Raw genomic sequence first — 24410 nt, forward strand, 5'->3', positions numbered from 1 at the left:
TTCTACTTACTATGTCCACAAATGGGAAAATTACAATTATAAGTGGAGGTACAGCCACCAATGAGCTTGTTCCATTATTCAACAAATTATCATCCAATGTAAGTTATATTCTTCCAATCTCGGATAATGGTGGTTCTACTTCCGAGATCATTCGTTTTATAGGCGGTCCAGCTATTGGAGATATCAGATCTCGCTTAACTCGATTAATCCCTGATCATCAAGAATCATTACGGAAATTATTAAGTTTTAGACTTTCGTCGAATCCACAAGTAGCTAAGAATCAATGGTATGATATAGTAGATGGATCCCATGAATTATGGACAAGTATTAATCCTGCTACTCGAGAAATATTCCGGGCATTCTTTGTTCATTTACATGTTGAATTATTGAAAAGATCAAAATATGGTTCATCAAAGAAACAATTTCGATATGAATTGGCAAATGTTGGTAATTTGTTTTTAACGGGTGCAAGATTATTTATTGGATCACTTGATTCAGCAATTGAATTATTTTGTAGATTGACGGAAATAAATTCACAAACTGAAGTATTACCTTGTATAAATACAAACTTCACCTATCATATAAGTGCATTACTTGAGAATGGATTAATCATAACGGGACAATCCCAAATTTCTCATCCTTCAGAAACTCATCACCCTAGAAATAAGGCGGTTGATTCCAGTTATCCTCCACCAATTGCTCATACTCGTCCTTCAACACCCACAGATCATATGCGACGCACAAGCTATTTCGGTACTCCTTCAATAGACGGAGGGTTCTCGTTGGATATCCCCATAAATGAAGTCGCAATGGAGCAAGCCAAACATATAGAATCTTACGCTTCTAGTGATGATGATGATGCGGAAGAATCGGGTAATGTCCCTCAATATACTCATCCTGAATTAAAGAAATCTCAATTGCATTTTAATAAATCAGAAAATATCGAACCTTTATTATCACCTATTAAACGAATATTTTATATTTCTCCATATGGAGAAGAAATATGTCCTATTGCTCATGCAAAAGTGGTTTCGACAATAAGTAGTACTGAAACTTTGATATATTCAATTGGATCACTTATGACTAGTATTGTTCCCGTAATTATTCTCAGAGGGATTGGAAGAGCCATTGCAATGGATAGTGCAACACAAAAGAAGAAAAGAATCTTGTTGTTGAATGGATGTCTTGATAGAGAAACTTTTGGGATGAAGGCGGTTGATTTCGTTAGAGTGATTGTACAGCTGGCTATATATTCACAAGATAGTTCTAAAAAAGATGCAATGGTTGATGATCTAGATTGGGATAAATATATCACTCATTTAGTATTCATGAATGAACCTAAACTTGAAGTTGACATAAATTTCTTGGCTCAAAGGGGAATAAAATGTATAGAAGTTAAAAAGTTGGTTGGTACTGATTATTTTGATCTTGATGATTTGTATTATGTATTAAAAGGAGTTATATCTATGTAGATTCGTTTAATCATACCAGATTTTGATCAATTCTTCACTGACTGCAGAAGGAGTCAATACCCCTAAATCAGTAATCAATGCTGTGATATAGGTATGAGGAGTAAAATCAACGAAATGGGTATCCAAGAACTGATTATCTTCTTCACCGGTAGTACTAGCTTCAGAATCGTCATTAGCTCTAGCAATAAGATGATTCATCTTGTTAGGTAAATCATCAGGTGCTAATGGGAACAATCTCACGAATTTATGTGATTCAGTAACCACATAGAATGGTTTATTATTCACTTTAGCCAAACAACCTATTTGATAAGAACCAATATGATTTATTATCCCACCACTTTCAGCCACCCCTTCAGCTCCAACTAAGATTTTATCAACTTTATGAATCACGTATCCGACAGCATTATCCACAATCACATCTACTGGAATATCAGCTTCTCTTAATCTCTTGGCCATAAAATATCCACTGCCAGTTGGTCTAGATTCGGTGACTAATACTTTAAATCTTGTATGTTGTTCCTTTTTAGCTTTTAATAATAAATTATAAACAACACGAGAATAAGAATGGACCAAAATAGTATCATCATCTTTTATAAATGATACACCAAATTCAGCCAGTTTATCTCTTGATTCTTTTGCTCTTTGAACAAATAATTCTCCATTTTCAACCAAGTTTTTACTAAAACTTTCCCAATCAGAATATAAATTTGTATTTCTTAATACAAATCTCATGAATAAATCACAACCAGCTGACAAGGAGATATTATTAGGGATTGAGTTTTTCAAAGTATCAATATTCTTGGATACTAAATTAATTAATTCTGATGATGTTGATGGTTTTTGAATTCTTAACATTGATACTAATGATTCAATTGCCGCTATTGGCATTGTCATGTCTTTGTCTTCTTCTAGAAACTTAAGATATGTCGTTGTTATGTCGAATGTCTCTGCCATGTTTGCTTTGCTCTATCGTATTGAATGATGGTGATGATGAAGAAGAAGTGATGAAGTGATCAAACCTACTATAGAAATAGAATTTTCAAAATGAGTAAATTCCGGTACAAGTAATCACGTGACAAATGATTTCCCTTCCCCTCGTAAATAATTGTGATGATGAAAAATTTAGGTAGCATCCACAAGTTATACCCAAAGTCATAGAACACATACCAACAGGCTATATATATTAGATCTAATATCAAACTATGACTAGTGGGAATCTGTTATTTGTAGAAGACGATGAGGATATGAGATCCGAATCTGAAGAAGTTTTACTGAGATATCAACCATCAACAGCTGTCATCAAAGAAGAAGATGAAGAATCCACTACCCAAGAATCACAAGAAGAAGGGGATGATGATCCAGTTATAGAATCCATACCATTATTCCTAAACACCGTCCCCAGCAGACAGAAAAATTCCTTACACGTTTTACAATTTCCCGGCAGACCCAAAACTCGAACATTACAACAAGGTTCCTATCATGCCTCGATAAAACCCCAATCCCAATATCTTGAAATAAAAGTCCCTTTGGACACTTCTAAATTCTTCGATGTTAACAAAGTAGAAGAATGGGGCAATGAGATTGGAGAACAAGGAATCCAAGGTGTGTTGGATAAATCAGATGGTGGATGTTATGCAGCAAAAATAGTCAATGATGACAACCAAAGAAAAATCGTGCTTATTCCAATAGATAGTACTGCTCAATTAAGAACCTCGTTTCAATATATAGATGCCATTGATAATAATGCGCAATTACAGAGGAAACAAGAAGCGGCGGCTGCTGCTGCCGCAGCTTCAGGACAAGAGAATGCCAAACCGGCAAATGTCCAGATTTTACAAACTGCGGCTAAGATTGGTAATAATGATGGGTTTTCTCATTCATTGGGAGAATCACTTAGACATGTTAAGAAGTTTGACGAAGAGAATTGGGATAATTTGGTATGGAAGAATGATGAAGATGGGGTGACTAAGGAATTGAAAAAGGAGTTGATTAATGGTGCGGATGGAATTGAATTGACAACAGAAACGAAGTTTGATGATTATATTCAAGATTTAATTGGTATATAAACAACTGTATAGTAATAACATAATAGCATTTACCTAGTTAGTACATAAACTCATCTCTTTTGATAGTGGGCATCGTGCGGCTCATATCAAATATCTGATGCACTAAGAAAAAATACTTCTCTTAGTTTTCAAAAATACTTTTAACACTATTTCTTCCTCTTCAATCAAAGAAGTAAATATCAAAGATGGACGACGACGACGGGCTTTTGCTTAATTTCGCTACTCCAGACACATCAGTCTCATCAGCTTCAACATCTTCCTCCAAAGCAAATTCAAAAGTCACTGGTGGAAAATGGAAAGATCGTCGTAAACTTCAATTAGCACTTCAAGGAAGAACTCCCAAGAAAATAATTGAACCTTCTGGAGTTAATAACATTCATATAGATAAATCCCGAATCGAACAAATAAGAAGACAAAAACAATCAGATAGTCAAACTAAACGTTCTCCACAGGTACCACATCTTGGTCCACTGTCCAAAAGAGTTAAATTCTCCGAAACAAAGGGAGAACATGGCGGAAAGGATAATTCATACGTTTCATCATTATTCACCTCCAACGAACCCAGTTCAACCCTTACCCCAACCACCACCACCGATGATGGCACCGCTACTTCCACCCCATCCAATGCTCCATTATTAGATGCAACAACCTTCGAAGGACTCGGATTGAACGAAAAGTTAACTCATCACTTAACATCCAACCTTCGATTCAAAACCCCAACAAAGATCCAACGATTAGTCATCCCCCGCCTCATGTCCCAATCCTCCGATCTATTCGTCAAAGCCCAAACCGGATCCGGTAAGACCCTTTCATTCCTCCTTCCCATCTATCACGCCCTCATGACCCAATCCCCCGAGATCGAACGTACCAGTGGTGTATTCGCCATCATCTTAGCACCGACTCGTGAATTAGCAACCCAGATTCATGGCGTTTGTGAAACCTTGAGTCGAACCTATGTGAAAATCGTGCCTGGGATTGTGATTGGTGGTGAGAAGAAAAAATCGGAAAAGGCGAGATTAAGAAAAGGGGTGAATATTTTAGTGGGGACTCCTGGGAGATTGGCTGATCATTTTGAGAATACCAAGACGTTGGATTTAGGTGAGGTTAGATATTTGGTTTTAGATGAGGGTGATAAATTGATGGAATTGGGTTTCGAGCAGACGATTACCGAGATTACGGATAAGATATCCCAGGGGTCTAAGATTAGGGTGAGTGGGAATAAATGGCCGACATTACCTAAGAAGAGGATTAATGTGTTGTGTTCGGCGACTATTCAGAATAATGTCAAGAAATTGGGAAGTATTTTATTGGATAATCCGGAGATGATCACTGTTGATACGTCACATGTGATTGAATTTGATGAACGGGATGAAACTACCGCTCCTGATCAATTGATGCAAAATGTGGTGGTGGTGCCGCCAAAATTAAGATTGGTCACTCTTGCTTCCATATTAAAGAACATCACCAAATCAACTCCAACTAGTTCTTCGAGAACAATTGTGTTTTTTTCATGTTCAGATTCGGTGAATTTCCATTTCGACGTGTTTACGAGATCTGGATCCCGGTTCAAAAAAATCAAAAATCAAGAAACTGGCGAAATCACCACCGTCCTCGTCCCAATCGATTCCGATAACGATGCCGACGACGACTCTGACCCAGTTGAAGAATCAACAATCATAACCGCACCATTATTATCCCCCTCCACGACAATTTATAAACTCCATGGATCCCTTTCTCAACAACTCCGTACAACCACCCTTCAATCCTTCACCAAAGATTCCTCATCCCATCAGATCTTATTCTGTACAGATGTGGCATCTAGAGGGTTGGATTTACCCAATATTTCCCGAGTGATTGAATATGACCCACCATTTAGTGTTGATGATCATTTGCATAGAATTGGTCGTTCGGCAAGATTGGGACAACTGGGGGAGGCGACTTTGTTTTTATTACCCGGAGTGGAGGAAGGGTATGTGGATGGGAAATTGAGGGTTGTACATCCGAAAGAAGGTAATTTGAAGGTGTTGAATTATGAAAAGATCTTAGCTCAAGGATTTGCCGAGGAAAAAGAGGGGGAAGATGGGAGTGAGAAGAAGCAGAAGGATGATCCGAAGAGAAAGACGGGGAAATGGGATATTCATGCTACTACGTTCCATTTGGATATCGAGAGATGGTTATTAGAATCGACATCAATGCATGAGAAGGCGGTGCAGGCGTTTACGTCACATATTAGAGCGTATGCTACTCATTTATCTTCCGAAAGAACGTTTTTCAATGTTAAGTTGTTACACTTAGGTCATTTGGCTAAAAGTTTTGGATTAAGAGAGACCCCCAAAAAATTGGGGAAATCAATGGGGGCAATTACTGAGAGTAGGAAAGTAAAGAAGGAAGATCCAAAGAAGAAAATGATGAGAATGGCTAAAATGGCCGTAAAATCAAACAGTAGTGAATTTAACTATTAACCCATAAATACATATATAATACATAAACAGATATCTTTTTAGTAATCCTCCTCTTCATTGTTGTAATGAGCATTTCTAAACCCTTGTTCTTTCCAAAGTCCATGATTCTCACCAATGACATACCCAATGGTTCTCTCTCTATAAAACTTCCCATTCAATTTCAAATTCTCAATCAAATCATCCATTAATATCGCTTTTCCTATTGCAATCCCATCTCCCAAACCCGGATGATGGATATTGACCACATGGATATGAAAATGATAATAACTAGGTTGGTAATGCACAAACACCCTCACCTGATCCCCCGACATCTCATATTTCTCCCTCACGACCTTCTTAATCATCCTTTGGATCCCAATTAAGAACTCGATATGAGTTTCATCTAGGTCCCTAATTGAGGAAATATCAGTTCGATTCACAATTGCACAGAGGTAGAGGGTGTCCAAATTGACATTATCCCATTTCATATCCGGTAATAAGACAAACCCAAGCAAGGGGTCTTTGTTGTGATATATGACCGATTCCAGCTCCGCATTGTGGAATAAGATATTATATACCCATTTTAGTCTATCTCCTTTCATAGTCTCAATGTAGGGTTTTACGAATTGATCATACATTGATTTTGTTTCTTTTATATAGTGAAGTTTTTGGGTGGAATATTTTTCGATATGTGTTTCGGTGGCTGGATAGATTAGGTTTAATTTTGCGGCTGGGTTATTGGGGAGAGATTGGATGAGGGTGGTGGATGACCAATAATAGATGTCATTGGTGTTGATTAGGAGGAGGTCATCTATGAGGTTGTCAAAGGGGGTGGTGGAATTGGTGGAAGTGGTGGGGAAGGGTGATTTTTCGAGGGAGATTATGGCGGGGGAGTTGTTGATTGTGCCTAGGAGATGGATTGTTTTCGTTTGAGAATCTGATTTAAGGATTCTTTGAAATTGGAATTGACCAATTAGTTCTTTGAGGGACGTGGACATTTGTTGAGTGGGTGGTTGATGGGTGGGTAGGTATTGATTACGTGGAATGGCTGGAGATGAGATGATGAAAAAAAATTGTTTACATTTGAGGAATTGATTTGTTTGTATGAATCGGTAAACTTTGGCTGCAAAAAAAAAAACCTTATAAACCCACTCATCCAATTTCTTTTCTTGAATTAATTATTCAATTTACATACTCTAATGTATGTATACATTGTAGGTTGTAGTTGCTTTTCCAAAAGAGCATTAACATATTCTATTCTAAGGGGGAGGAGGAAGAACCCCTGTCTGTAAAACAATAATTTAAGAGTCAATTCTCGTATAATATTATAAACAACTTTCTAATTGGGAATGTTCTAGAAATAAGTAAGTAATTGCCATGGTAGTGTAAAGCTTATTACACACAGCAGCAGTTTAACCGCCAATTGAATATCCCTTAGTGTCTGTTATTATAGTATTAAATATGTGTGTTTAATTTGTTCTTATTTACCTACAAATAAAGATTCCTTTCTCTAAATGACAACAAAATAAACAAGCAAATGGATTGTATCGCCTCTCTGTACAGCGAAGTATATGTTTAATAGAATCACCACCAACAGAATTCGTTGTTTGCGTGCTTCCATTTCTAAACAATAATGGTATAGCAGAATTATGAAAATTTGGTTGCAAATTAGCAATGTCTTTGTCAATTAGAAGTAGAAATAGATAGATAGGGGATAAGGAGTGTATACGTGTATTGAAACAATAAATGACAACTATTCCCCTCATTGATGCTTGATAATGGTGTGTACATTGTTGCTGTTTGTAGATATCTCCTCGCGGTTAACGTATAAATACTTAGAAGAACTAGTAAATTACTCTATTAGCTTGATAAAACACTTTCATCCTAATTATATGCTAACTCATTAAGTGAATCAACTCAATATGTCACCAGCAAGAATCCATGTTGGAGATGTTACCTACTTTACTAAACAGGAAATAATTGCCATGTTTAGGGCTCGTATGCCCAATGTCTCATGGTCACAACAAAATCGTACCGGTATTACGAGAGCGGCAAGACGACGGGCCATCATTACCAAGATTAACTTGATTCTTGACTCGGAAGATTATGAACAAGGTATAGCTGATGGTGAATATATCCTAGAGGCTCTTCAAGAAATTTGGATGCAATGCGACATGAAGAGATAAATGACTCTGAAGAAGGTCAGTTGAAATAGATACTAAATAAGTACCCATTTCATATTAATTATTATATTATATATACAATCCTATAAAGAAGAGAAGAAAAGGGCAGGTCTAGGTAGATTCACTATTATTCAAAGTTTCAGAATCCTCACTACTACCACTAGTATCCCCTTCCTCTTCACTATCGTCTTCTTCGTTGCCTTCCCCCTCTTCATCCAGCAGTTCTTCCTCCTCTTCATTCAAATCAATACAAATCCAACTAGGCCAAGCAATCTCATCCCTAATCAAATTCCTCAATTGTTCAATCAAGAACTTCTCCACTTTTCCAACATTTCTTAATACATTATTCTCAACCTCACCAATCTCACTCTCAATTCTGATCTTCTTAATAATATCTATCCTCTCCTTAATAGAATCACCTCCCGCACCGCCTGCCGCACCACCACCACTATAATAATCCACGAAATTCCCGCCTGAATTCACATTCGATAAGGGTGTACTCTTTGGAATTGGTTGATGGCTGAAATAATCTGAACTTTCATCAGTTATATCACAAAGAAAACTCAAATAGATTGATTTTTTCAAATATGCAATAGTAGCAATTGAATGGATTACTATATCGGTGATATGAAGTTTTATTGGCAAGGATATGAAATTTGGTGAAGGATAATTTACTAATAGATTCACTATTAGATTTATATGTAGATTTCCTTTATAGTTTATTTCCACGATTAATTGAATATCATTCTCATCTTGAAGGGATTTCCGTTTTGATGTAATTTTGGGAAGTGATGGAAGTCGGTAGTTTTGGTTTAGGATTGTGGTTGGGGTATCTGAACCGGTTTTTGTCGTTGGTGCCCCAATTCCAATTATAGTATTTACTCCTAATGGAGGATGTAACATTGATAATGAATCTCGTGATCGATTGTTTGTGGAATTGGGAGTAGCTGATGATGTTGCAGTTGTTGATGATTGTTTACTTGGGGTGGTGGTTGGCATGGCTGTGGATGTTAATGGTTGATTGAAGTTGAATATACCCATACGTTCTGTAATTGATGCTAATCCATTCACATAATCATCATCATCGACATTATCTTCCTCGTTATCTTCATCTTCATTATATGAGCAGTGGTCGTCTTCGTCTGTGGGTTGTGGTGGTTGTTGCTGTTGCTGCTGTTGTGGTGGAATAGGAGGTGTTGGTAGTTCCTGTTCTTCAGTATAAAACTCATCAAATGGATCTCCTATATGTCTTATAGTTAAATCTGGTGGTATATCACCTAAATGAAAATCAGTTACTGATAAATTTGATATATAATTTGGTAATTTAATTTTTTGAAATTGCTTATCTAAAAATAATTGAATTGCTTTATTAATTGAATCATCTTCAATTAATTTATTCCAATTAATATCAAATGACATTTTACCTTTGACTTAACTCTCCTTCTCTCTCTCTTGTACTTCGGTTAGATGTTAATAAATTGATTTGTAGTTTTGAATCATTCAATTGAATCATCAGAAAAAAATATTAAATTATTAATTGCAAAAAGAAAAAGTATGAAAGTGTTTACTTAAAGAGAGTACTCACATCCTCAAGATAATCCAAAGTTATAAACTGAACATGAACAGTACCTTACTAAAAGAGAGAGAGAATACACCATTAGAAACATATTTAACCTTGTCAAAATAATATGAAGTGTATTAAATAGTAAGAATGAGGATATAATTGAAAATCTTCTTTAATGGTTGCGAATTGAATTAATTTGTTAGTGAATTCATTCTGTATGTGAAGGGAAAGTAATTATTAATAGAAAAAGATAGAGGTATGGAGCGACCTTGTTTCTATTAATAGCATTATTTCTATATATCATGGAATATGTATATTGTATTCCTTTATTGACTACCTCTCCTTAGTAACTGAGAGATAACAACCATTGTGGTGACCATACATTTAAGTGAATGTCAACAGACATAGGTCTATCATTTTCCCACTCTTGGTGCACCCGATGCTCCTGCATACCTGATTTGTAGTATATATATATATTTATAGTTAACTGGAATCCCAGTCACATTATAGTTAATCAGTATGTTCTATATATTCAATCTTCAGTAAACAATTAAATTTTTTGGCTGCCAAATTTTAATTTTAATTTTGCATCTTTAAGATAATTATCATAAGTATTACAACAACAATTGATTATGTTTGAAATTATATTCCCAACTATTACCAAATCTAAAACATTACCAATAATACTGCAATCGCAACGACTCCAACAGGAACCACCACCTCAATCACAACCAAAATCAATTCTAAAAACTTCAAATTCAAAACAACCATTATTATTAAGAAAATTTAAATCAGTTATATTTAGAACCAATTCATTTAGTAGTTTACAATTAGATATTGATTCAATTCGGAATGATACTGAACCAGAAGAAGACGAGGATGAAGATATTAGTAGTTCCACATTGGACTCATTTCCGCATCCAATTCATGAAATTCAAACAAGAAAAATACACCCAACTCTTTTACAAAGACTGCAACAACGAGCTATTGATAAACAACAAGAAGAAGAAGACCATGAGGAGAAGGATGAGAATGATAATGAATTAGAAGAATTAGAAGAATTACAAACATATTTGCAATCCCTCAAACTCCAATATGAGTCAACAATTTCCTCATATACTGCAGAATATAGAAGTAAAGCAAAACCCTTCGAATTCGTAATCTCTCACTACGATAATAATACTGATACTTCGCAATAAAAGCGCACCCATTGTCACTATTGTTGTTATTATCCATTATTAAAAATAATTATATCCCTATCTCTCTAACTAGCGATTGTTATCATATGAATTTACAAAATATTTAAATATCCGTTGTTTAAATTTCTTCTTCCCTTCTTTCTTCTTTGATGATTTCTTAATTGCCACCACTTCTTCATGATCAGTATCATCAGTAGAATTTTGTCCATGAATGGGGACAACTAAGGAATTTTCCGTCGATCGTGAATCGGATTCAATATGATCTTCATCACCTGCTTGGGTATATCCACCACTAGTAGCTGGATCTGATTGAGCTGGTTTCTCTTCGACAAGCTGGGATTGCGGTCTTTTTACCGCTACTCGAATCGTATCGCCATCATTAACTGGTGGTTCCATGATCCCTTGAGGTGCAGTAGATGGGTTTGACAGTCCATGTTGTTCTTTGGGACCAAAAAATGCCAGTTGGACTTGTTTTTGGAGATCGACATGAACGCCTTCTTTACTCTTGTCAATTTCAACATTACCATTATTTTCCAAATCAATATTCTTACTGACTAGACCGGTAGTTTCGATATTTTCTAAACCAATATCCTTCGTGTCTTTATCAGAATTGTTGATATTTTCTAACTCGACATTCTTCATCCCTACTTCACCCACGTGGATTTCATCCTCCACAAGCGCAGCTTTATCTTCTTCTTCATGAGGCACCACATCGGCAATATTGCCACCTTGGATCTCACCCACAATACCCACATCATTCCCTATCTGATCGTCATCATTCCCTATCTGATCATCACCACCACCACGACTCTCATCCACTATATCCCTATCATTTCCGACCGGCGCATCTTCATCCACATCAATCTCTTTCTCATCCCGATCCACATCAATCTCTTTCTCATCCCGATCAACATCCATCACATCCTCAGTATGAACCGATATCATCTCATCACCAACATCTTCTTCTACTTCTTTTCTGGATCCCACCACTTCCTCATCTTCATGATGCTCGGATGTCGACTCCTTTTCGCCGCTATTAGCTACTGCTACCTTCTCCTCCTCCTGTTCGTCATCATATTGAGATGTTGCCTCCTCGTTATATTGAGAAGAAGACATTTCTGGACTACTCATCCCCGTTTCTTCTTCTTCTATTTCAGTTTCGATATCTTGCAATTCAGGTCTGCCTACTGGTGTGATATTTCCTGGAATCTTGTGTTGTATGTTGTTTATGACTGGAAGATTATCCTCTATGGGAAGTGGTTGTGATAATTCGTTGGGGTTTGTGTCTGGCTGGATCACTTTTTCGGTAGTTTCTACTGGTGCTTGGGGTGGTGATATTTCATGAACTTCTTCTGGTATATCTTTTGCGTTTTCTGATTCGATTGGATAAGAAATTTCCTGGTTTGGTTCTTCAGCTTGAGCTCTCTCAATTGGTGCTGGTTTGACTACCTCTTCCGATGTCGCCACTTCTTCTTTCACTGTCGTTTTGGATGGGAAAGCTCCTTCAGGTGATGATGTTACCTCACTCTCAGTTGGAAGTTCCTCCACTTGTGGCGACATTTCCGGTTCCATTTCCTCGGAAGCAGCAGATATCATCCCCTCTTGTGATTTTTCTGGTGTTCCTAACCTATGTGATATTTCTGGACGTTGACGAAGAGCAGCAGGTACTTCTCGTTTAATCACCGGAGAAGGCGTACGGTGAAATTCTTCAATTGGTGGCGTTTCTCCAGATTTCCAGGGATCGAGGGTAGCCACTGTCTCAAGTGGGATTCCATCTCTTTCATAACTTGATATATCATTCTGAGTTACAGGTGACGTTTCTTGCAGTTGTGGAATACGTCCGTCGTCATTCTGTTGTTCATGTCCACTTTCTTCTTTGTCGTGCCTGTGAATAAACTTCGGCAACAACTTCAACCCAAAACGTCTTCCATCTTTCTTCTGCTTATTCTTCTCCTCCTCCATTCTTTCCTTCTCCCTCTTCTTCTCCTCCGCTTCTCTTTCCTTCATCAATCTCTTCTCCTCTACCTCCCGTTCCTTCGTCAATCTCTTCTCCTCTACCTCCCGTTCCTTCGTCAACCTCTTCTCCTCTGCCTCCCGTTCCTTCGCCAACTTCTTCTCTTCCTTCACTCTTTCCTTCCGACTCTTCTGTTTCACTCCTGGGTCTCGCATAGAATGAACTGTAAATCCTTTATGATGTCCCCGATACTTCCGATCCTCAATCTCCCCTTCTCGATGAATACCATCCACCGCATACTTCTTCGCTATTTCCTCAGTTTTCGGTTCTGATTGACCCGGAGTTGATATTGATACTGGTATTGCTTCTTGGCGATCGCCGTAGACTTTCTTATATGCCGCCTGCATTGCTGCTGCATACATATCCACTTCTGGTATGGGTTGTGGTGCTGGAGCAGGCGTTGGATGAGGTTTATGGGATTGTTGTGGTTTGGGTTTATGTTGAGAAGCTGGGATGGAGATGGTCTGGACATGATCATTGAATTTTATGGATGATGGCGGGGATGATGAGGTCATAGGCGCGGATGCTTTAGGTTGTAAGGGTGGTGAATGGGTTAGATTGTCTAAACTTGCTCGAGAATTTTTTAAGATTGATCGAAGTGGTTTTGACCCACTACTTCCAATAGATCCCAATCTGTTATTGTTATTTTCGTCAATTGGTGGTTTCAATTCTCCATCTAATGGTTTTATTTCTTTGGGATTGATTTGATTGGTATTATCTCCCAAATTCAATCTTAATTTCATATCTGGATCATCTAAATGATGCGAATCAACTTGATAATCATAATCGAAATCACTTAAATGTTCATCTATTTTTTGTAAATTAGGCAGTAAAGTTATAGAATTCACCCTGTTACTTCCCGATGCCATTGAGTTTGATCTTGAATTAGTTCTTGAAATGTTCTTGGTTGTGGTTTCGATAATGTTGGATCCATCAGGTAGCATTTTTATAGTCTTTGTTGTGATTGATTGGGTACGACCTTGGGCATCGACGATTTTTCGAGTTGAGGTGCTTATGATTGTTAAATCTTCTTCTTCTTCTTCTTGTTGTTCTAATCCTAAATCTGACTCCTCGTGCATCATCATATCTTCAATTGATTGATAATTCGGGGATACATGGGGTTGGGGTGAATAGTTTGTTAAACTGCTATATCTTCTTGCATTTGGAATAGTTGCACTTCCCGGTGTATATGATGCCGTGGGGTTATATACATATTGTTGGAGTGAATTGGCCCTATTGCCTGTAAATGAGCTTGATCTCGGTGCTTGCAGTAATCTTTGACGTTGTTGCCGTTGGGTTGCAGTTGTATTTCTTGGAGTCTGTCGTTTTGGTTGTTGTATTTGTGGCGGTACTGGCAGACTATGCATTCGTAAAGCTGCTATGGCAGCTGCCTTACCTGCATTATATTGGGCAGACTGATCTGGGGGTGCATACTGTTGTTGATGTTGTAGCTGTGTTTGGTTGTATTGGTTTATATCGCTTGCGTATTTGCTAAACCCCTGATAAGTATCTTGCTTTCGTTGCTATATGATTCAGTTAGTAAACACTTGAAATTCCAACCCTGGGCTAAAAGCTTAGCCAACTTAATAAATTGTAAAGAAAACATACTCTTCTAGTAAATAATCCCATTATGTGTTAATTGTTCCTTTGAATTGATATAATGGGTATAGGAAGATACCGCTATAATTTGGTGCTGGGGAATTAATTCAGAAACTTGAAAAGTGAAATCACAACCATAAAATGATCATCATTAATCCTCCTTAAACAATTTAACTTTCCTTAAAAAAATAAAATTAACAAACCAGACTGCATATAGAACCGAATTCCAGATGAAACCGTGTATTGTTGTTGTTCGATTGTTCTTTAGCCATCAAGTATTACACAAACAGGGAAAGTATTAGATATCTCATCTACCCACCAAGTATCAGTTAGCACCATTGTAGTAGTTCTATTTGGTATGGCATTAGTATAAGCATAGGAAGTAAAATACATTCTCATAAATAAAAGCATCATAAAACAAATTGATCGGCCAATAATTCTCGTATTCTCATGACTCTTAACCAACCTTCGATAATGACACGCAATACATCAACTTGCATCAAAAGATGTCTCATTTATTCATTGATCGATTATAAAGTACTAATTGACGTCATAGAACAATCATTCTTTCAATTCCTACTTTTTGTACAAAATGGACTCTTTTTTTTTTGCAACCAGATATTTTAAATTTGCAGTATGACTTGCAAGCCAATTGAGACTGGGATAAAACAGAATAACCCCTGAAATTAACCATCCTATAATATTTAAATTTGTAGAATTACCATAGAATACTTAATATGTTTATTAGTGATATCTGTGATATTCCATTAAGGTTCTTTAAACATTCTCTTATAGTTTAACTCATTTTACAGCCACACTTCACACTTCACTTGCCTCTCAACTAAAAGGAAAGTAATTAGTAACCAGTTTTATTTCCAATAGACATCTCCATTTTATTATTTCAATATTCAAATTGAAAACTGGTTGATTATATATCTTATTTAAACCATTTGAAATGAAATCATCAAATCATTTTAGATTGTCAGTGAAAAGTGGTGATGACTTTTATTGGTTATCTTCTTCTGTTGCAAATTATTAAAGTACGCGATCACCAAATCGCATACCACACGAAATCGTACGGAAGCGAAAAATTGTCCCATACAAATTTTCTTCAAAATCTCTAATTCAAGCGTATATTAAACATCACTACATATTTTATTTTACAACTTTTGAAGTTGATATGGTAAGTCGACGTATCTAGGTATGTTTTCCAACAGATATCAAGTTGATTGTATTATTTCCGGTTGTTCGATACGTACTTTTGTCTCGTTTTTCGTTTTTTTTTAGACTTTGAGAGCTGGCTACCAGGGCTACATTTATTTTCAGAGTTAGAGAAACGGGTTAGGTGTTTCTACAGGCAATTTCATATATATTTAAAATCGCATTGGCACAGTTTATTTGTATCTTCAAATCACCATATTTTCTAGAATTTGGTGCAGTTGCATCGGCAGTGTGAATCTCAGCATTAGTGTTCTTTAAGTTCATTTAATAATCTAGGGTTGCTAACACAACTGACAATTTGTACCTGGATCATAAGTAAGTAGATCTGTACCTAGACTTTTCCGATTGTACTTCTCAAGATCAAAATTAGCGTTCAGAATATTCTTTCCAATGGTTTTTGCCAACTTTTAATTGCTTTATTCTTTTGTGTATTGGAATTGTTTGCACCAGACCGTAGCACAGACGAAAAACTAGTAAGTAACCCATTGTTGGCACCAGACAGTCCTTTGCTCTCTGATTCCCCCAATGGACTACTTGCGACTTTCTCTGTGCTACTTGCTGATGGCTTAATTGTGTAGGAAGACTAACGACGTTATTAACTATTTTCGAGCCATTCCTTTTACATGCATTTGATTTGTGTAGCGAATTCAACTTTTCCTCCGCTGTCTTTGACGATTTCTTTGACGGTGTACTTGACATCGCTACCTTTCTTATACTCATGTTAATGGGCTATCCAAATGCCAAGAAGGGTCTGGTACACCACCTCTTTATACGCAATATAACACATTCTGGTATCGATCATGTCTAACTAAATTAGAATGTTTTATATCGCATATAAAGACGTGGTGTACCAGACCCACATTCGCATAAATAAAATCAGTGAACTCACTAACAGTAAACGAAGAACACCTTCAAATCATAACCCTTAAAAATTATGCTTTGAACTGCTGGAAGTTCAGAATTATCAGTATCAAATTCGTTTTCTCCGACTAAGATCATTGCTTCTACCAAATTCGTTAGCCTTTCATCTAATTTTGAAAATAATTCCTTCCATTTTCTGGCAATCATATTGGAGCTTGAAGTAAGTTGTTTTAAATCTCTTAATTCGTCTAAATACTTACAGAACTTTTTGGTGACAAAATTCATAATGTCCAATTCAGATGCAAGAGGTCTTGCTTGAGTTTTTAACTTCTCAACCTTTGATTTCTAAACCCTTTTCAGCTGACATCTTTGTAACACAATATAATTATAATGTTTGAAATTAATAAATTTAATATGATAAATGATTTAAATAAAACAAGTCTAAAAGTATATTTACGGTCACTTTGACTTCTAAGCTGTTCGCACCTGTAATTTAAATGAGCCCATGTAACTTTTTAAATGGATATATTAAGCTTAAGCATACGAGATTCTCGTAATTATGTTTGTTTCTAACTAATAGGTTATTACTGTTTGAAAATCCTTAGTCTATTTATAATAAAACAAATATATAATTTTAAAATACTTCTCATTTTGTATTCACCATTCTCTTAGTAAAAATTTTTCACTTCTAATTTAACAATTGTACACGACCAAAGTCTCATATCCGAACAACAATTACAATCATATTTGTCATCTTACATAATAACGGTTATTATCATTTTGCACTGCAGGTTTATCCGGTCACTATCAAATTAATTTGCAAAATTTTTACTAAAATGTTACATATCAACTTTGGCTAACTAATATATATAACTCTCATAAGTGTACAGTCATATGAGACTCATATATATCCTTCCTATATTAGTATCAATAATCTATTACTACTATTTCTTCAACACCACAAACTCAACTCCAGATACTACTTCCAAAACAATGACAGCAGCAACCAAATTTATTAAAAACACCCACCCTTTCCCCACCTATTTCTTCAGTCATGGAGCTCCATCATTCATGTATCCAGAAGATCAATTCGGAAACGCAGGAGCATACAAAACCATCAAAAAAATCGGTACCAAAATCAAATCCCAACTCAAACCAGATTATATTATCGTTGTGAGTGCTCATTGGCAATCTCAAGGCACGAATTTAATTGAAATCAATTATCAACCCCGGGGAGAGAATAAGTTGATTTATGATTTTTATGGATTTCCTAAATATATGTATCAAGAAGAATTTCATTCTTTTGGTTCCTTAACTATTGCCAATGAGATCCAAAAAGAATTAAAATCTGGTGGATTTGATACTAGGATTTCTGATCGTGGTATTGATCATGGAGTTTGGGTGCCTTTTAAAGTTGCTTTTAGTGATTATACTACCCAAACGAAACAACCTGAAGAGAAGGGGGCGTTGGATTTACCTGATACTGCGGTGATTCAAGTTAGTTTAACTTCATCAGATGGAGATTTTGAGAAACACTTCAAATTAGGTGAAGTGTTGAGTAAATTTAGGAATGAATTAGTATGGGATGAAGAGAAACAAAGGTATTTAAGTGGGATGATTATTTGTTCAGGTATGAGCGTACATAATTTATATGACTTAGGTACAAGTTTTCAAATGCCTGGCAAAGTTATGCCATATGTTAAACCATTTAATCAATTATTAAATAATACTTTAACCAAAAGTGGTGATCGTTTATTGAATGGATTATTGGATTTGAAGAAGAGTAGTTTATTAAAACAAGCTCATCCTACTTTAGAACATTTCGTACCTATTGTGGTTGCAAGTGGAGTTGCTAACAAATCAGGTGAATCAATTAAGGAATTGTATAATGCTGAAGCAAATAGTTTAGCTTGGGGTATTTATCAAATTGGTAATTACAAACTTTGATCCAACTCTCTCCCATAACACTTATATATAGCCATCTATATACCTATTAATATAACACTTCGTGTATTAATTCTTTTATATATAATTTATAGAAAAACAACATGCAAATATAAATATAATGTACAAACCACACCAACTGTCCGCTCTACTCTCTATCTTTCTTTTTCTCTCTCTAACCAACCCCCCAAGAGACCCGGTACTACGACCTACTTATCCCTTCAAAATATCTTGAACAGCTTTAGCAACCCCAGCTTCGTCCAATCCTTCCAAGCTATTCTTGACTTCCCTCCCCTTCTCAAATCTAGCAGTTAAACTAGGTGGAATCCCATAACTTTCTCTAATTAATACTGGTAATTGATTATTCAGTTGTTGTTTTATACTAGAATAATTCTTGGTTAAGAAATTACGTAATGGAATTGAAGCTTCTCCAGTTTGGGATAAATGGAATCTTAATTCCTTTAATGCAGTAGGAATGACGAATTTGGACATGACCAATTATGTGTTGTAGTAGTTATGGAGTCTTCCTTGATATCGAATTTACATGGTTGACTGAAATTTTTTCTAACATTACTATTCTTTGAAATATTAGTGGTTGAGTCCTGTATGCAGGAGTTGCGTCATGTGACATTCATGTGATCAGTCTTATTGGATTTTTTGGCTGCAAAAATTAAGAACCAATTGAATGTTATAAAAATGGATACCTAGGGTGAAATAGTATGTATATTGAGGTAGTATGTATGACTGTAATGTTATAGGAAGCCTTTTTGTTTGCTTTTACTTTCCTTTATTTTATTTTATTTTGTCAAGTGAATTTTGCAATATTTTTAAGCAAATTTATACTCACAGGTTTTCATACTTAATTCGGTGGTTTATTGCATTTTGATATCACGCAAAACTTTCATATTCAATTTATAAGATTTGCCATATGTAGTCAATGGGAAGACATCATAATGATCTGTCTCTTTAGTAAGTATGCATTGATCTTGCAAATGGCCGGGCATTCCAGTGTTACACCCTTTCAAAGTTTGGTGAGAAAATGAAAAACTCTCGAAAGGATGCCTATAGGTCCTCCGTGGTCTTGCTTCGTTTATAGAGATAACATATGTTTTTGAAAGAGAGATAATGTTTTCCCAACAAATTATTCTCATTTTCAATAAGGGAGATGAAACCACTCTTGCTAAAGAGACTATTCAATCAATTAATGAATGCAAACCATTTTATTCCATAGAAAACAAACTAGAAAACATATATGCAAATATATATAAAATAAATAAACTATTAAGAACCAAACCAATCCCAACCAATTCCAATTCAAGTACTTTCAACTTCCACCGGCATCCCAATTTCCATTGATTTCATAACCGCTTTAATACAAAGCAAAGCAGAAATTCCATCCTCAATACAACATTTCGGATCCTCCTTTCCTTCAATCACATCCACAAAATGATTCAATTGTAAATCAAACGGCATCACTCCACAATCAACCTTAACCACCTCTTCATTCACACTCTTAGTCCAACTTGGACTATTCTTCTGATGATACAAAGTCATATCTGGCATAGACAACGTTCCTTTAGTACCAAAGATACGATAAACCCCACATAAATTTTCATGTTTTGGTATAGTCGGATTCTCCCCCGTTCCAGCTTCGAAATTGATCGGAGAGGCCACATTGTCGGAACAAATAAATGTACCCATGATTCCAGAGTGGAAGTTTATAGTTAGGACACAACCTTCATCAGCATCATGATCCAAACGTTGTTTTGATAACGGTTCGGCATAGATCCTGAATATGGGTCCGAATAAATATTGTAATAAATCGATATCATGAACTAAATTAATCGCAACAACACCACCTGATTCAGCAGTTGTTCTCCATGGAGAATCGATGAAGTATTGATCGGGTTTCAGAAGGGTCCAAGTACCTTGAATGGCGATTATTTTCCCACATTTGGAGAGATTTCGTTTGGTGGCGACAATATAGGGATTAAATCTTCGATGATGTCCTACTAAGACTTTTATATTTTGGGAAGTGGTATATTCTTGTAATAATTTCGCTTCGGTTGTATTCATAGCAATCGGCTTCTCAACTAATAAATGAATACCATAGCTTGCCAATTCTAATCCGATTGTAACATGGGTATGATTTGGAGTACATACGATTGCTCCATCAGGATATGGTAGATTATAGCGATCACAATAGCTGATGAGGTGTGATATTGTGGGGAAATAACTGGTGCCCAATTTGACGGCGGTACGTTTTGTTTGGGGTTGGGGGTCGATGATTGCAAATAGGTGAGTTTTTTTGTTGAGTTGAACGTGTTTAGCATGACGAGGGCCTATTAAACCTGCTCCTACTATTATTATGGTGTGGGTTGATGCAACTGTCATTATTTTTGCCGGTGCAAATAGTTACACAAAATTAGTCCTTTTGTAGGGTGAGTGAGGAAGCAATGATTAATACAAAGTAATTGCAAATAAGACGCAGCAGAGAGACAGAAGAAGAAGAAGAAGAAGAAGAAAAGAAAGATGACTGAGAGGCATAATAATTAGAAGTAACATCAAAGAAGTTGAAGAAGATGAAGAAGAAGAGAAATGAAAAATTTTCATAAAAATGAATCACCAAAAAATATTTTATTTTTTCATTGTGTTACAGATTTCTTTTTTCTTTCTTTCTTTTCCATACATTTTTTTAGTGAATGTTCTATGCGTTACACAGAAAAAATAATATTATAGATTAATTACCCCATATTTCAAAAAATCTAAATACAACATGGAGATTCACGTGTCAATTCAATATACAACGCCACAACTTATTCCCCAAGAAAAGAATTATGACTCATCTAGAACTACTAAGAAATTTTATATTAGTATTACAGTTTTATAACTTTGGTTATTGTTCTAGAATAATAAGTATAATGACATGTACATACTTTAGATGTTTGCTACATGGCAATGCATCATCTGATAAGGAACAATCCCCTACCCCGTTAATACACCATCTGCTTATGTATATATTGTTGCTATATAAAATGCACATAGAGCAGTAAATTTTACTAGAGTCAATTGTCTCTTGTCTATTTCTTTCTTGTTATGCTCATCAAGAGATACCATCCACTTGAACTAAGGAACACAAAAGGCTCTTATAATGATACAAAATCTCAATCATATCATAGAAGTATATTAAGATCCTAATATACGTGTACTTTTAAGCCCGATTTACTCTTTACTTTCTTGCCATCTTCTCTTTCTCTTCTTTATCATTATGTATATTAGAACTTTCCGATGAACACCAAACCTGTTTCATTAGATGCCGGGTTAAGAAGAGGATGGAAAAGATTATCAATATTGCTAACTAATATTCAAATTAGATCAAAATTAAGTAGAAAACATTTATTACTTAAAATTCATGATCTTTCATTCACCAAAAGATATAGACAATATTTAATGAATAGAGTAAAGAATAATCAATCAAGAGTATTAAGATCAAAAGTGTTAACTTTAATTCAAAAGATCTTTAGATGAACCAAGGGACTTGTCAAGAACCAAAGAACGAGTGAATTATCAATTGCTGCAAATTAATACATCATACAACGTACATTACAGATTAGGGAGATTCTGTTGAATAAATATGCATACATAGATATTTAGATACATATCCAATCTTAATAGTATCATATATACACACACATTACATCTTACAATGTATACTGTTAGCTAAGTATAACACTTAGTAACAGCTTCCCGTCTCTTTCTTGTTCTTCGTTACAAGCTTGCAACCCAACTGTCGTATTTTTTTGTCGTGTCGCTTTGCTCTAAAATAGTGTCTCATCTGACAAATCAATAAATTCAATTGCTTATCTCTCTTTCTATTACTTCTCCGTGCTGATTAATGCTATCCCAATTAAACAACAACAATGCCAACTAGTTCACGACAAATAGAACACCCTTCAACCGAACTCCCAGAATCCTCACCCCTGTACATTTCCCTCTCCCATTCAATCACCACCACCTCATCCACCACCACCACCAATACCACTAGCACCAATCAAGATCCCGAACTCTCCCAAGCATTCGCCCAAATCTGCCACGCATGTCGAACAGGCGACATAGAATCAGTCGACTCCCTCCTCCTGACCCCCAACCTCAATATAAATCAAATGGACGAATACGACTACTCCCCCCTCATCCTAGCCTCCCTATGCGGCCACTACAATATCGTCGAACTCCTACTCAAACGAGGTGCCGTCTGTGACAGAGACACTTTCCAAGGCGCCAGATGTGTCTATGGAGCCCTAACAGACCAAATCCGGGACCTATTGATGAGTTTCGAGATTTCGAAGGCTGTGGATGTGAGTCAGCCTTTTGCGGGGCATATTTCTTCATTATTGGAAGCAGGTGGGGGGATGATGGATGTAGTGTTGGTGTTTGGAGGAGGTGAGAAGGTGGGTATACATCGATTTTTATTGGCGGCGAGGGTTCCATTGTTGAGGGAGAAGTTGTTAGGTGAGTGGGAAGAGATGACAGTGGTTAATATGCCGAAGAGTGTTGATTGTGGGGCGTTTAGAGTCATCAGGGATTATATTTATCTTAGGACGGATTCTTTGGCGATTGATGATGAGGAGATTCAAGAGGGGGTGGTTGAATTGGCGAGGAAGTATGGGTTGGTGGATTTGGTTGAAGGGGTGGAGGAGATTAGGAGAGTGAAGGGGGATGATAAACAGAAATCAAAATTAAAACATGATTTATCAGTGAAATTTATTGAAACCGCAAGAAGGGAGCTTGATCAGTTTCTAAGAGAAACAATATATAAAGAGAAAATCTCAATTCCATTGGATCTCAACACTATCGATCTTGAAGATTTAGATTGTCAAGAGTATTTATCACCAGAATCCAAATCAGCCCTATTAGAAGCCGATTCAATTCCCGATATAATCATCGCATGCCTAGATTCCGAATCAGAATCAATAGTATACTACCCCGTCCATAGATCAATTCTTGCCCGATCAGAATATTTCGACACGATGTTCAAATCAGAAATATTCCAATATTCCCAAGAAGAAATACCAACCTACAAAGACCACACACTTGAGATCATCAATCGACCACAATTACAAATCGATCACATCCCGGTCATTCAACTCTGCACCAGTGCCGACAATCACGAAATCGCAGAAATGATCCTTTCATATCTCTATCATGATGACGTAAAACAAATCCCATTGGAATTATGTATAGAATTACTATTTGCCGCTGATGAATTATTCTTAGAGAGATTGAAAACCATGTGTGCAGTCACCATCACCACCAGATTCCCCGACCTTAATTATGAAGAATTTCAATCCTTTAAAGCCACACTTGGAGCTGATGCATATGATCTAATTCGAATCTCATGGCAAACGAGGTGTGATAAATTAGAACATCACATCACGAAATCGATCGCATATAATCTCCAACCGATATTCAATTCCAAACAAGAAAGAACCAAATTCAGCCAGTTTGTCCAAGAATCGGCAGCTAGGATTAAAGAAAGACAAGAAACTGATACCATTGAATTAATTGATGATATAAGATATTATTTAGGTAAGAAACATGCCGTGTTTCAATTTGTGGAGAGTTTTGATCCGGGGTTTAGGAATTTGAATGAGGTTGATGATATTGGATTATATAAGAATGCTGTTAGGCGATATGAACGAGATATTGATATTATAGATTCATTATTGGATGAATTGGATTTAGAGGCATAGATAGAGTACATTTGGTAGCATACTCGTCATGTGGTAGCATATTTGCATATGGTAGCTCTCTGATCTCATCTCATCTTCCCAATAAAAAAAAAATTA

The 24410-nt window shown here is 36.2% G+C and overlaps 14 protein-coding genes across 14 annotated transcripts; 7 read left to right on the forward strand and 7 right to left on the reverse strand. All coding sequences in view use genetic code 12, as the record gives it.

The window, feature by feature from the left end:
• Positions 1 to 11: 11 nt before the first annotated feature.
• Positions 12 to 1472, forward strand: J8A68_001461 (uncharacterized protein; the record flags this gene model as incomplete). The annotated part of the gene is made up of 1 exon (XM_049405116.1): positions 12 to 1472. The coding sequence occupies one exon, from the start codon at positions 12 to 14 to the stop codon at positions 1470 to 1472; it is 1461 nt and encodes a 486-aa protein (XP_049265228.1).
• Positions 1473 to 1478: 6 nt separating this feature from the next.
• On the reverse strand, positions 1479 to 2426 carry GCN3 (translation initiation factor eIF2B subunit alpha; the record flags this gene model as incomplete). Its single annotated transcript, XM_049405117.1, has 1 exon — positions 1479 to 2426. The coding sequence occupies one exon, from the start codon at positions 2424 to 2426 to the stop codon at positions 1479 to 1481; it is 948 nt and encodes a 315-aa protein (XP_049265229.1).
• A 248-nt stretch (positions 2427 to 2674) lies between these two features.
• On the forward strand, positions 2675 to 3538 carry J8A68_001463 (DNA-directed RNA polymerase III subunit; the record flags this gene model as incomplete). The annotated part of the gene is made up of 1 exon (XM_049405118.1): positions 2675 to 3538. The coding sequence occupies one exon, from the start codon at positions 2675 to 2677 to the stop codon at positions 3536 to 3538; it is 864 nt and encodes a 287-aa protein (XP_049265230.1).
• A 185-nt stretch (positions 3539 to 3723) lies between these two features.
• On the forward strand, positions 3724 to 6000 carry DBP7 (putative ATP-dependent RNA helicase; the record flags this gene model as incomplete). Its single annotated transcript, XM_049405119.1, has 1 exon — positions 3724 to 6000. The coding sequence occupies one exon, from the start codon at positions 3724 to 3726 to the stop codon at positions 5998 to 6000; it is 2277 nt and encodes a 758-aa protein (XP_049265231.1).
• Positions 6001 to 6038: 38 nt separating this feature from the next.
• J8A68_001465 (5'-(N(7)-methyl 5'-triphosphoguanosine)-(mRNA) diphosphatase) lies at positions 6039 to 6581 on the reverse strand (the record flags this gene model as incomplete). Its single annotated transcript, XM_049405120.1, has 1 exon — positions 6039 to 6581. One exon carries the CDS (start codon positions 6579 to 6581, stop codon positions 6039 to 6041), a length of 543 nt encoding a protein of 180 aa, XP_049265232.1.
• Positions 6582 to 7901: 1320 nt separating this feature from the next.
• On the forward strand, positions 7902 to 8165 carry J8A68_001466 (uncharacterized protein; the record flags this gene model as incomplete). The annotated part of the gene is made up of 1 exon (XM_049405121.1): positions 7902 to 8165. The coding sequence occupies one exon, from the start codon at positions 7902 to 7904 to the stop codon at positions 8163 to 8165; it is 264 nt and encodes an 87-aa protein (XP_049265233.1).
• Positions 8166 to 8273: 108 nt separating this feature from the next.
• J8A68_001467 (ERMES complex subunit) lies at positions 8274 to 9581 on the reverse strand (the record flags this gene model as incomplete). The annotated part of the gene is made up of 1 exon (XM_049405123.1): positions 8274 to 9581. The coding sequence occupies one exon, from the start codon at positions 9579 to 9581 to the stop codon at positions 8274 to 8276; it is 1308 nt and encodes a 435-aa protein (XP_049265234.1).
• A 777-nt stretch (positions 9582 to 10358) lies between these two features.
• J8A68_001468 (uncharacterized protein) lies at positions 10359 to 10925 on the forward strand (the record flags this gene model as incomplete). Its single annotated transcript, XM_049405124.1, has 1 exon — positions 10359 to 10925. One exon carries the CDS (start codon positions 10359 to 10361, stop codon positions 10923 to 10925), a length of 567 nt encoding a protein of 188 aa, XP_049265235.1.
• A 69-nt stretch (positions 10926 to 10994) lies between these two features.
• On the reverse strand, positions 10995 to 14568 carry J8A68_001469 (uncharacterized protein; the record flags this gene model as incomplete). The annotated part of the gene is made up of 2 exons (XM_049405125.1): positions 10995 to 14462; positions 14548 to 14568. 2 exons carry the CDS (start codon positions 14566 to 14568, stop codon positions 10995 to 10997), a joined length of 3489 nt encoding a protein of 1162 aa, XP_049265236.1.
• A 2079-nt stretch (positions 14569 to 16647) lies between these two features.
• Positions 16648 to 17284, reverse strand: J8A68_001470 (uncharacterized protein; the record flags this gene model as incomplete). Its single annotated transcript, XM_049405126.1, has 2 exons — positions 16648 to 16965; positions 17282 to 17284. The coding sequence occupies 2 exons, from the start codon at positions 17282 to 17284 to the stop codon at positions 16648 to 16650; spliced, it is 321 nt and encodes a 106-aa protein (XP_049265237.1).
• Positions 17285 to 17613: 329 nt separating this feature from the next.
• On the forward strand, positions 17614 to 18567 carry J8A68_001471 (uncharacterized protein; the record flags this gene model as incomplete). Its single annotated transcript, XM_049405127.1, has 1 exon — positions 17614 to 18567. The coding sequence occupies one exon, from the start codon at positions 17614 to 17616 to the stop codon at positions 18565 to 18567; it is 954 nt and encodes a 317-aa protein (XP_049265238.1).
• Positions 18568 to 18777: 210 nt separating this feature from the next.
• J8A68_001472 (uncharacterized protein) lies at positions 18778 to 19056 on the reverse strand (the record flags this gene model as incomplete). Its single annotated transcript, XM_049405128.1, has 1 exon — positions 18778 to 19056. The coding sequence occupies one exon, from the start codon at positions 19054 to 19056 to the stop codon at positions 18778 to 18780; it is 279 nt and encodes a 92-aa protein (XP_049265239.1).
• Positions 19057 to 19878: 822 nt separating this feature from the next.
• Positions 19879 to 20738, reverse strand: J8A68_001473 (uncharacterized protein; the record flags this gene model as incomplete). Its single annotated transcript, XM_049405129.1, has 2 exons — positions 19879 to 20677; positions 20728 to 20738. The coding sequence occupies 2 exons, from the start codon at positions 20736 to 20738 to the stop codon at positions 19879 to 19881; spliced, it is 810 nt and encodes a 269-aa protein (XP_049265240.1).
• A 2030-nt stretch (positions 20739 to 22768) lies between these two features.
• On the forward strand, positions 22769 to 24314 carry J8A68_001474 (uncharacterized protein; the record flags this gene model as incomplete). Its single annotated transcript, XM_049405130.1, has 2 exons — positions 22769 to 22818; positions 22895 to 24314. 2 exons carry the CDS (start codon positions 22769 to 22771, stop codon positions 24312 to 24314), a joined length of 1470 nt encoding a protein of 489 aa, XP_049265241.1.
• Positions 24315 to 24410: the final 96 nt, after the last annotated feature.

This window comes from Hemisphaericaspora subhashii (assembly GCF_019202705.1).
Source record: "Hemisphaericaspora subhashii strain CBS 10753 chromosome Unknown scaffold82, whole genome shotgun sequence".
Lineage (NCBI taxonomy): Eukaryota > Fungi > Ascomycota > Pichiomycetes > Serinales > Debaryomycetaceae > Hemisphaericaspora > Hemisphaericaspora subhashii.